Source organism: Amblyraja radiata, chromosome 25 (genome assembly GCF_010909765.2).
Source record: "Amblyraja radiata isolate CabotCenter1 chromosome 25, sAmbRad1.1.pri, whole genome shotgun sequence".
NCBI classification, from domain to species: domain Eukaryota; kingdom Metazoa; phylum Chordata; class Chondrichthyes; order Rajiformes; family Rajidae; genus Amblyraja; species Amblyraja radiata.
The window spans coordinates 11,262,892-11,275,450 of record NC_045980.1 but is presented as its reverse complement, the minus strand read 5'-3'; the positions used below and the strand labels follow the sequence as shown (position 1 = coordinate 11,275,450).

Below are 12,559 nucleotides of genomic sequence, written 5' to 3'. Positions count from 1 at the left end.
TGGTATTTCTTTCCACGTAAAAATCTCTCATGTTAAGGAGCTTTTTCTTGTATCTTTTTGTCGATTATGTACTTGTGTGACCTCAGAAGAATGATTTACTGAAATAGATATTTGCTGTACTGCACCTTAGATGATTTAACAGGATCAACTTGCATCTACCTAATTACTCTAACTTAACATAGTAAAATATTAAAGAGCATGGGAATAATTAGAAAATAGCTAAATCATATGCTAAGGAAATGAATTGTGGGTTAGCTCAGGGGGTCAGGCAGCATTTGTGGAGGACATGGATAGGTGACGTTTTGGGTCAGGGCCCTTCTTCAGACTGATTGTAGTATGGGGGAGAAAGCTGGAAAAGAAGTGGGTGGGAGGCATGGAAGGCGGGCAGAGATGGGGGGGGGGGGCGCGGTTGATTTGTAGATAGATAGAGTAAGTGACAAAGACTAGAGATGAAAAGGAGACCAGAGGATGTCAGATTAGAAGAGAAAAGGAATGAAATGTAAAGCCAGAGGAAGGGATATAGGTGGAAGAGGGGGGGAGAGATAGTGGGAGAAATAAGTGTACATCAGGGTGAAAGGGCACAGGAAAGAGGGGGAAAGGAGGGTGTTACTTAAAATTTGAGCAGTGACATTTGTTGGCTCCCGCAAAACAGTTTAGGTGCACAAGGATTGGGATGATAGCTAAACTGAAGTTGATGTGAGAGAGATTTCATGCAACAGAGTTTGGGGTGAGCAGGTTTAACGCAAGGTAGAAGTTGGGTTGTTAGTAACAAACAACATTTTGAACAAACTGCAGCTATCGGTGAAAAAGGCGGGTTTACGATAGGGCAGACTGAGGTGGCGAAATTAGTGAAAATATCTCTACTCCCTAAGCAATCATTTATTTAGGTGTGGGGCTAATAGATAGATGGAAGGTAGATTAGTGCCAGAGTGGTACATGTGTCTTTGATTCGCTTGATTAGAAGCAGTGTAAGAATGAATGCAGGAGGGCAGCCTACCCAGGAGCAGTAGGGAGCCTTATTTAAATAGCTGATGGAGATATCCTCAGTATCATGGGCATTCTTGTGGCATGCAACATTGTTAAAGATGAACTCTCATATCCTACTGAGACGAGCTTCTGATTGTATATCTGCTCTGCCACGTTCTGAAAGAAGGTCTCAACTCACATTGTCACCTATCCATGTCCTCCACAGATGTTGCCTGATCCACTGTTACTCCTGCACTTTGTGTTTTGCTCAAGATTCCCGCATCTGCAGTTCCTTGTGCCTCTACCACATTCCCTGCCCCTCAAGTTGTGCAAGGTCACATCAGGGAGTGGTAGCACGTTGGTGGAGTTGCTGCCTTAAGGAATGGGTGACGTGGGAGGTGGTAGGAGGTTGCAGGTCACCTCGACCTTGATTTTTTTTTGGGTGGCGGGCAAGGTCACCAGAGGTTGCTGTTTAGGCCTCCTAAGTGGGACAGGGGCTTTACAGTGCCAGAGACCCGGGTTTGACCCTGACTCCTCTGTATGGAGTTTGCAGGCCCTCCCCGTAATCGCGTGGGTTTTCTCCGGGTGCTCCCACGCTCCATACACATACAGGTTTGTAGGCTAATTGGCTTCAGTAAAAATGGAAAATTGTCCATAGTGTGTAGGATAGTGCCAGTGTATGGGGATCGCTGGTTGGCGTGGACTTGGTGGGCCAAGGCCTGTTTCCCCGCTGCATCTCTAAACTAAAGTAAACATCTCACCTTAGCTGGTGAAACCCTCAGTGCTACTGTTAATGTTTCTGGATTTAATAAAACAAGTTTTCTTGTAAGGTGCGAAGATGTCCAAATCTCTGAATTTCCTGAATTGGGTCTAAAACTGCAGCAGATGCTGGAAATCTAAAATTAACCACAAAATATTGAAAGTACTCGGGTCAGGCTGCATTAGTGGGAAGTGAAACCGAGCTAACAATTCAGGGTGAAGATGTGAGGAAATGATTGTAAACCACTAACAAAAAAACTCATCTTATATTTTTGTTCATGGTATGATTCAGCACCAATCAATAATCATTTCACCCCTGCCACCGCACAGGAGCCTGAAAACTGTAATGTCCAGGTTCAGGAACAGCTTCTTCCCTACAGCCATCAGGCTATTAAACACTACAACCTCCATTAAGCTCTGAACAACAGAGACTATTATTGTAGGTAGACAAAAATGCTGGTGAAACTCAGCGGATGACAATAACATAGACTATTATTGTTATCATTGCACTATTATTGTTGTTTCTTTTTCTATGTGCACGTGTGTGTATATGTGTATATATATATATTTATATTTATATATACACATACATGTGTGACAATAGACAATAGACAATAGGTGCAGGAGTAGGCCATTTGGCCCTTCGAGCCAGCACCACCATTCATTGTGATCATGGCTGATCATCCCCAATCAGTTCCTGCCTTCTCCCCATATCCCCTGCATCCGCTATTTTTAAGAGCCCTATCTAGCTCTCTCCTGAAAGCATCCAGAGAACCTGCCTCCACTGCCCTCTGAGGCAGAGAATTCTACAAACTCACCACTCTGTGAGAAAAAGTGTTTCCTCGTCTCCGTTCTAAATAGCTTACTCCTTATTCTTAAACTATGGCCCCTGGTTCTGGACTCCCCCAACATCGGGAACATGTTTCCTGCCTCTAGCGTGTCCAAGCCCTTAACAATCTTATATGTTTCAATGAGATTCCCTCTCATCCTTCTAAACTCCAGAGTGTACAAGCCCAGCTGCTCCATTCTCTCATTTAGTATATTATTTACAATGTACCATGTTTACATATACTATTGTGCTGCTGCAAGTAAGAATTTCATTGCTCTATTTGGGACATGTGACAATAAAACACTCTTGACTCTTGGCTCTTGGCGCCAAGACAAAGGTTTATGCAACTTTGATTTTACAATAACTGTCAACCTTTGATTGTGCTCAGGGCTCGAGCCATTCGGTTTCGCCAGGAAAACAGTGAAGCTGTTGGTGGGTTCTTTTCACTGATTGGTGACCTCTATGTAGTGCATCACATTTGGGGTAAGTTAAATTAAGTCTTTCACATTTATCTTTAGGAGCTTGGATTATATTTTCAGTTGGTCTCTCAACCTACACATTGAGACATATTGGATTAGCTGATGACAGTCGCAAAATGCTGGAGTAACTCAGCGGGACAGGCAGCATCTCTGGCTAGAAGGAACGGGTGCTGTTTTGGGTCGAGACGTTCGAGACTTGGTTCGGGCTAGTCTGAAGGAGGGTGTCGACCTGAAACGTCACCCATTCCTTCAATCCAGAGATGCTGCCTATACCGCTGAGTTACTCCAGCATTTTGTGTCTATCTTCGGCGTAAACGAGCATCTGCAGTTCCTTTCTACGCATATCCCGCTGAGTCCAGCATTTTGTGTCTACCTTCCAATTAATTGATATGGGCATAGTTGGCAACATTTCAACTGACTTTAGAATGTAGGACATACCACAAAGGAACAGCCCGTGGGCCCACGATGTCTGGGCCGAACATGATAACAAGTTAATCTTCTCTGCCTGCATGTTATCTACATCCCTCCATTCCCCACAGATCCATGTTGCCCGTCTAAACTCCTCTATAAATGCCACTATTGTTAATGTGGATATCTTAGATAATTCCTCACATTAACTGCCTGAGGTTAAATTACCACATGGTTTGGTTTGGTGATGAAATGTATTCCTTGCATTTTGCTGGAACATTGTGGTAAAAAGATGCACAATCTCTAAAGCGTTCTGAAAAAGATAGCTTTAGAGATTGTGCAGGCGCTTTCAAGAATCACTAGAGACAGGAGTGGGCCCAGAGGACTGGAAAAATGCAAACGTTACTCCGCTGTTCAAGAAGGGAGCAAAAGGGGAAACTATAGGCCGGTTAGCCTGACTTCAATTGTTTGTAAGACTTTCGAGTGCGTTTTTAAGGATGTGGCTTCTTAGAAGCACATGATAATATAGGCCAAAGTCAGCATGGTAATGTTAAAGGGAGATCTTGCCTGACAAATCTGTTGGATTTTTTTGAGGAAGTAAATAGCAGGACAGCCAAAGAAAAGTTGGTGGATGTTGTTTACCTGGATTTTCAAAATGTTGATAAGGTGCCACATGTGAGACGGCTAAACAAGGTGAGAGTCCACAATGTCAGAGGGAAGATACTAGCATGGATAGAAGGTTGACTGAATGGCAGAAGACAAAGAGCGGAAATAAAGGGGGCTTTTTCTGGTTGGCTGCCAGTGACTAACGGTGCTCCGCAGGGTTGGGGCTTCATGTTGTATAGCAATGATTTTCAAGAGGGAATTGAAGGCTTTGTGGCTACGTTTGCAGATGATACATTGTTGACGGGGCAGGTAGTGTAGAGAAACCAGATACTCTGCAGAAGGACCTGGGCAGGTTGTGAGAGTGGGTTAAGATGGAAGACAGCTTTGCAAAGTGTGCAGTCATGCACTTTGATAGTAGGAATAAAGGTGCCGACTATTTTCTAAATGGGGAAAGGATTCAGAAATCGGAGGGGCAAAGGGACTTGGGAATGCTGATACAGGATTTCCAGGTTAGTTTCCAAGTTGAATCCAAGTAAAGAAGGCAAATGCAATGTTAGCATTTATATTGAGAGGACTAGAATATAAAAACAGGAATGTAATGCTGAGGCTTCAATAAGGCACTGGTCAGACCCATTTGGAGTATTGTGAGCAGTTTTGGGCCCCATATCTGAGATGTGCTGGCGGTGGAGAGGTCCAGAGGAGGTTTCCGCGAATGATCCCTGCGATGATTGGGTTAAGGTATGATGAGCATTTTACGGCAATTGGCCTTTACTCGCTGGAGTTTAGAAAGATGAGGGGCGATCTCATTGAAACCTACCAAATATTGAAAGGCCTGGACAGAGTGTATGTGAACAGGATGCTTCCACTAGTGGGAGAGTCTAGGACCTGAAGGCACAGCCTCAGAATAAAAGGACCTTTAGAAAGGAAATGAGAAGGAATGTCTTTAGTCAGAGGGTGGTGAATGTGGATTTCATTGCCACAAACATCTGTAGAGACCAAGTCATTAGGTATTTTTAAAGCAGAGATTGACAGGTTATTAATTAGTACAGATGTTTTGGGGAGAAGGCAGGAGAAGGGATTGAGAGGAAAAGATAGATCAGCCATGATTGAATGGCAGGGTAGACTCGATGGGTCGAATGACCTAATTCTGCTCCTATGGCTATGAACCACACCAATGCATATACTGTCATTGAAACCAAATTGTTTTGCCCCTTTCCCCACGTCTACCAATCTCTCCTTTCAAGTTCTCGTCCAATTCCCCTTGGAAAGGAAATACAAGAGATTGGAGTAATGGAGACACAAAATGCAGGGTCTCCTGGAACTTCAACAGTTCCTTTCCCCACCCGGGGTGCTGCTTGACTTGCTGACTTCCTCCAGCAGTTCCTGTTTTGCTCCTTTTTGATTTCAACATTTCCTATGGTGCATTGTCGATAATAAAACGTTGCTATATTTTATTAATGGATTTATAAAATCCATTTATATCGTTCCATCACCCGCTCATGCATCCGATTGAAGCAAATGGTCCTTATTTAGTTATGCAAAACCTTTAAAGTTGATGTGAACATTGAACAAATGATGATTATTTTCATTATCCCATGTTGATGATCAATCCTAGCTTACAAAGATCTTGAGTCCAGGCATGAAACAAGGAATGCAGCTTGGCAGAAGGCCGGATGGGATGAATGTGTCTATTATACAGGTAACCTTCAGCCTTTTGACTATCTTTAGACTTTAGAGATACAGACTGGGAACAGTCCCTTTGGCCCATCGAGTCAGCGCAGACCACTAGCAGGTCTGGCAGAATCTATGGGGGGTGGGGGGGGAATGGACAGGCGGCATTTCGGGTCGGGTCCCTTCTTCATCCTGACTAGCAACATCACCAGTCCATTCCCTCCACAGATATTGCCTGACCTACTGAGGTCCTCCAGCACTTTGTGTTTTTTTCCCTCTTGATTCCAGCTTCTGCAGTTCCTTTGGTCTCCATTTATAAAGAGTTGGCTAGTGTCCCAGGGACAAGGAATGAATAACATGCTTTGCAGCGAAAGGTGGTTCTACAAAGTATTGACTCAGGGGGGCTGAATACTTTTGCACGCCACACTTTTCAGTTTTTTATTTGTAAAACAATTTGAAAACCATGTATCATTTTCCTTCCACTTCACAATTATGCGCCACTTTGTGTTGGTCTATCACATAAAATCCCAATAAAATACATTTACGTTTGTGGTTGTAACGTGACAAAATGTGGAAAAGTTCAAGGGGTATGAATACTTTTGCAAGCCACTGTACTTGCCTAGAAATTAAAAAACCACCTGCATTGGTGGGTATAGATAGACAGACACAAAAAGCTGGAGTAACTCAGCTGGTACGACAGCATCTCTGAAGAAGGGTCGCGACTCAAAACATCACCTATTCCTTTTCTCCCGAGATGCTGTCTGACCCACTGAGTTACTCCAGCCTTTTGTGTCTGTCGTCGGTTTAAACGAGCATCTGCAGTTCCTTCCAATGCACTGGTGTGTAAATCATTAACTGTGCAGTGACAATAATAGCCATTCAAAATTAGCCCATCCAATCCCCGCATATGAAGTCACTCCTCATTAATCCAGGGAGTTTTACTTAATTTCTCCTCCTAGGACAACCCTTTCATCCAAATAATGAATCCAGTGAACTAATGTTGCACTGACCTCAAAGCAAATATATCCTTCCTTGGGTGTCCTCATCTTTCATCCCTCTGCCTCCACAATCAGTAGATCATCTTCCAAAGTTTCTGCTCTCTTCTTCCGATCCCATCACCACGTGCATCTTCGTCTCCCCTTCCCTTTAAGCCATTCTGGAGGACTTGTTCATTCTGACCCCTCAACCCCCCCACCACCCCGCTCTTCCATCTTCATCGACCATTCAGCTCCTCTCAGAACTTTCCTGTGCAATTGTGGGAGATGGAACACCATCCTTTTCCTCCTCCTCCTCCTCCTCCCACCATACAAGGACCCAAATAGTCCTCCCAATTTGTTGAGTTGCACTCAGTGAATTCTGGAGAATACAAATGCAGATCGGGTGGTGGCTTTGTAGAATGCTTCCTCTTATTTCCCAGAGGTGGCCCTGAGCTACTGCTCACTACTGGTGTCACTTTGAATCTCCATCCCACTCCCTCTCTCTGACTTCAGTCTTCAGTCCTACATAGCTTCAACCGTGCCCAGCATAAAACGAAGGAACAGTACATAGAGACAGAGACACAGAGACGGAGGCACAGAGGCGGAGGCACAGAGACAGAGACAGAGACAGAGACATAGAGAGAGACATAGTGACATAGATCCAGAGAGAGACATAGAGTGAAATAGAGAGATATTGAGAGAGAGGCAGAGGCAGAGAGGGAGAGAGAGGCCATAGAAAGACTTAAATTAGAAGACTTTAAATTTGAAGTGCTGGCAGACAAATGCCAAATTTAAGGCTAAAACATAGCTTTGGCTAAAATTTCGGTCACTTCTAATTATTTTATTTAATTCCTTAACTTTCTAAAGATATTGCCTCTGAAAATCCTTCACACATTTCCAAAATGCATTCCAGCGATGTTTGGGGAAAAAAAAGGCATAATTGAAAGCAGAGCAAGAATGAAACAATTTCTGGGTCTCTCAGCACCCAACTTGAAATTCAACCTCTAATTATCACTGGAGAAACTCTTTACATTAAACACCCCAAGTAACATCAAGAATATTGGCAATACCTACATTTTGTCTCCTCCCCATCTTGAACCGAAAAACCACTGTTCTTATTTACTTCTCAATGACATGTTTTAATGACTTTGTTTCCCCCTATATAGCAGTAGGGAGCTGCTAGAACATATAAATCAATGGAGTAGTACTGTAGAATTGGCAGTGTGCTGGAAACCCAGTAAGTTGTTATCTCGTGCCGGTTCCCACAGCAGGGCGGCCGACCGAGATCAACGACTACAGACCGGTGGCCCTTACATCCCATATCATGAAAACAATGGAGCGGCTACTCATTCGTCTCCTGAGACCACAAGTCCAGCACGCACTCGACCCACTACAGTTTGCATACCAGGAGAACATTGGGGTGGATGACGCAGTCCTCTACATGCTGCACCGGATCTACTCCTTTTTGGACAAACCCGGTGGCTATGTGAGGATTATGTTCTTCGACTTCTCAAGTGCGTTCAACACCATCCAACCCCTGATTCTGAATGACAAGCTTAAGAAGATGGGGGTGGATTCCACATTTATCTCCTGGATATACGACTACCTGACGGGTCGACCACAGTTTGTCAAGCTGGGGGACAGTGTCTCTGGCACAGTGGTGTGCAATGTTGGAGCCCCACAGGGAACGGTTCTGGCCCCGTTCCTCTTCACCCTGTATACAGCAGACTTTAACTATAAGTCTGACACATGCCACGTACAGAAATATTCAGATGATACAGCGATTGTGGCATGTGTAAGGAACGGGCAGGAGGAGGAATACAGGAACTTGACCAGTGCCTTTTGTGCCTGGAGTGAAGAGAACTGTCTCATCCTGAACACAACTAAGACTAAAGAGATGGTGGTTAACTTTGGCAGGTCCAAGCTCCCCCTTCAGCCGGTCAACGCTGCAGGGGCTGACATTGAGGTGGTGCAGACATATAAATACCTTGGAGTGCACCTTGATAACAAACTGGACTGGTCTGTCAACTCTGACTCCCTCTACAAAAAAGGCCAGAGCAGACTCTTTTTCCTCAGAAGGCTCAAATCCTTCAATGTGTGTAATGAAATGCTGCACATGTTTTACAACACTGTGGTTGCAAGCGTTATTTTCTACGCTGTTGTCTGCTGGGGCAACAGCATTAGTGCAAAAAACAACAAGAAACTGGTCAAATTGGTTAAACGAGCTAGCTCAGTGCTGGAGGGGAGAGTAGACTCTGGGATGGATGTGCTTGAGAGGCGTATGAGGCACAAGGTGCAGGTCATCCTGAAAAACCCCGGGCATCCCCTCCATGTAATTCTGGAGTCAAAAGAGCACTCGGAACAACAACCGGCTCCTCTCCCTGCCCTGTAGAACGGAGCGGTTCAGGAGATCCTTCACCCCTGCAGCCATTAGATTTTATAATTCGGACCGCTAGGCTGCAGGGGGATGCATTTTGCAATTTTTAATTTTAAATTGTTAATTATTGGTCTTTTTAAGTATTTATTGCTCTCAGGTAGTGTCCACATTGTATTCTATGTATTTTCTGTCTGCGTTCGTTTTGAATCTCTGGGTTTGTTGGTTGGGGGCTCCTGGACATCTGAATTTCCCTGAGGGGATCAATAAAGTATTTATTATTATTATTATTATTATTATTAAGTGCTAAGGTCTCTAGAAAATTAAACTTGAGCTGTCCATGACATCAAAACCTATTTAGAGTAATATTCATAGACTCATACAACATGGAAACGGGCCATTTGGCCCAACTCACCCATACAAACCAAAGTGCCCCATCTAATCAAAGGTTTCAAAGGTTTTTTATTCACGTACCAATTAAGGTACAGTGATATGCGCATTACCATACAGCCACATGGAAAAAAAGCACCTAAACTACATAAAAGTTGACATAAACATCCACCACAGAGGATTCCCCACATTCTTCACTGTGATGGAAGACAAAAAAGTCCAATCTTCTTCCTCTTTATTTCTCCCGTGGTCGGGGCAGTAGAACCGTCCGTCGGGGCGATCAAAGCTCCCACAGCCGGCGGTCGAAGCTCCCGAGTCAGGGCGGTCGAAGCTCCTACGGCTTGGAGTTCCCAAAGTCAGACTCTGACCAGAGACCGCGAGGTCCGTGATGTTAAGTCTGCAAGCACCCACGGTTGGAGCTCCGAGGTCAATTCCTGGCAAAGGGATCGCAGGCTCCATGATGGTAAGTCCACAGGTTCCCTCGGTGGAGGTCTCAAAAGTCGCACTGCAGCAAAGGCCGCCAACTACTCGATGTTAGGCCGCAGTGCGGACGGAGATACGATTCAGAAAAAAAATCGCGTCTCCATCGAGGTAAGAGATTAGAAAAAGTTTCCCCAACCCCCACACCCCCACATAAAACAAGCTAAAGAACAGTAAAAACATACATTTAACACCTACTATTAAAACACAAAGAAGGAAAGGACAGACTGCTGGCGAGGCAGCCATTGCTGGTGCCACCCAGTGGGCAAGTCCCATTGTCCTGCATTGCCCCATATCCCTCTAAACCTTTCTTATTATATCTAATTTTGTTTCACCTGCTTAGCTGCAGGCCCAAATAGTTTCTCAACTGGCTCAATCTGGTACTTTTGTTTTATTAAACTGCCCAGATTTCACCAAGATATACTAGATGGCAAAGAATAAATGGTGTATTGATATTTATGTGATGTGAAAAAGATAATTGTACTTTTTTTCTCAATTATTACAGTTCCATTGATCCGGAACATGGAATCGAGGATTATGATTCCACTAAAGGTCTCCACCTTACAATGATGATGGATTATTTTACTTGGGTGCTGAGTTTCCACTTGGATATAAAGACTGCACAGAGTCAATGTAGTCATCATTGATTCCTCAAATCTTAGCCATCAATAAATATGTAACCATTCTTGTGGAGAGATTGATGTTTACCGGATATATAGTAGCAGGCTGCACTTTAACCAAATCACAGAATTTACATGTGGAAAATCCTATCTGTTCCCAATGGGTGATCAACCCCAGGACAAGGATTATAGAGTACCCGATTAATTACATCCCATTTAAGAAAGCTCCATTAACTGTAATGTTGGATAAATTCCACTTTTTCTAATGTTCTGATGTATCAATTTTCAGGTGTTTATATTGGCACTTAGATAAACTACTCCCGAATTAAATTGCTGACATTATTTGTTGTTAAAATTGACTAAATGAGCCCATTTGTCTATCTCTAGGGACAGTGCATCTTGTAGAAAATCACGTGCTTTTCTAATTTCTTTCTAAATTCTAGTAACATTTCACAACAAGTGAACAGCGTTCACTTCACAGGAACCTTTCTATTAATATTCTGAAATCATGTGGGTAATTTTGGAATACACGATACTTTATAAAGTGGCATCAGTCACTCACAACATTATTCCTCTTAGCTCTCCCTAATTCCTTGATACGGTCACTTTTTTAATGGATATTTTATACAATTCTCCTTCCGATTAGATAGGATGATTAATGTTCAATGATTCCAGGTGTTGACATCGGAAAGCCAAACTACTGAAAATTAAGGCACACAAATTGGCTGATGTTTGGTGACACTTGGTTCTGCAATAAGTCAAGGAGCATTTTTAAAATTCTAATTGAAGCTGCTTATGTGACTGATGCTATTCTTTGAGTGATTTTTTTTTAATGTGATGGGGACATGGTTTTAATGCATCGGTTATTGAGCGAATCTTGAATTATTTCAAAATCTGTTTACAGTTGAAGTTTTAACTGCCGTTAATTTTTTTGTGATTAATGTTTGTGATGTATTTTTAAAAATGTACAAATTTTAATTATGTAACTAATTAAAAGTATACATTTTGAGGTATATTGTAAGCGTAATTATTCAGTGCTTTTAATGAAGAAATCATTTTATTAGGCGATGACAACATATAAAATGCTGCTTTTTATCGTGAACGTTCTTATTCTTTAATAGAGTAGGAAATTTAATCACGTAGTATACTGATAACCGAAGGTACAAAAGATGCATCTCATCCTCAGAGTCTTGAACTGCAATGCTTCAGTAAGTATATTTATATGTTTGATTTTGTTTTTACTTCACAAAATTAAGATATCCAATCCCAACAAACCTGTTCTGCTATTTATACACATGTATGTCATCACAACTTATCAGCATTCCCCGTTCCTTCAAGTCTACCCTTAAATTGCCCTTTAATGTATCCTTTCTTTACCACAATGAGTTCTGTGCTCTCACTGCAAGAACATAAGAAATAGAAGCAGGCCATTCAGTCCCTTGTGCCTGCTCTGCTCTTCAATAAGACAGACTGATATTTTCCATCTGCGCCACTTTCTTGTAATAACCGCACAATCCCCTGATTCATTTAAAATCCCAAAATGTATTTACCTATGTCTTGAATAGTCTCAGCGACAGAGTCTCCACAGCCCTCTTGAGTAACAAGTTGTAAAGGTTCTTTACCACCCTTCTTACCTACATCCTGAATGACCAATCCTTTACTTTAACCATGTGGTACCTGATTGTCTAGATGTCCCAGTCAGGAGAACCATCATCTCTGTCAAGCCCTGTAAGAATATTGTTCATTTTAATGGGATCATATCCGATTATTCTAATCTCCAAAATCTATAAGGCTAATCCACCTCTAATAAGATAAACTACTCCATCCCATGAATCAAGCATGTCAACCTCTATACGTCCTTTGTTAGTCATGGACACAATTTTCCGTGTGTCTGACGCAGGATTTGAGAAAGATGTCTCTACTTTCGTTCTCCAATCCTCCTGCAAAAAAGATCAGCAGATGGTTTATCTTCCAACTTGCATGTTGTTCATGAGTGTGAA

At 42.7% G+C, this 12,559-nt stretch overlaps 1 protein-coding gene across 1 annotated transcript in view; it reads left to right on the top strand.

The window, feature by feature from the left end:
* The window catches only part of LOC116987267 (protein NipSnap homolog 1-like), a 50,575-nt gene extending 39,003 nt beyond the window's left edge, over nucleotides 1–11,572 (top strand). The window contains exons 8-10 of the mRNA XM_033043154.1: nucleotides 2,943–3,037; nucleotides 5,663–5,746; nucleotides 10,445–11,572. Coding sequence (XP_032899045.1) covers nucleotides 2,943–3,037; nucleotides 5,663–5,746; nucleotides 10,445–10,509 — 244 coding nt within the window. The 3' untranslated portion in view covers nucleotides 10,510–11,572. The remainder of the gene's footprint in view (nucleotides 1–2,942; nucleotides 3,038–5,662; nucleotides 5,747–10,444) is intronic.
* The last annotated feature ends 987 nt before the right edge of the window (nucleotides 11,573–12,559 follow it).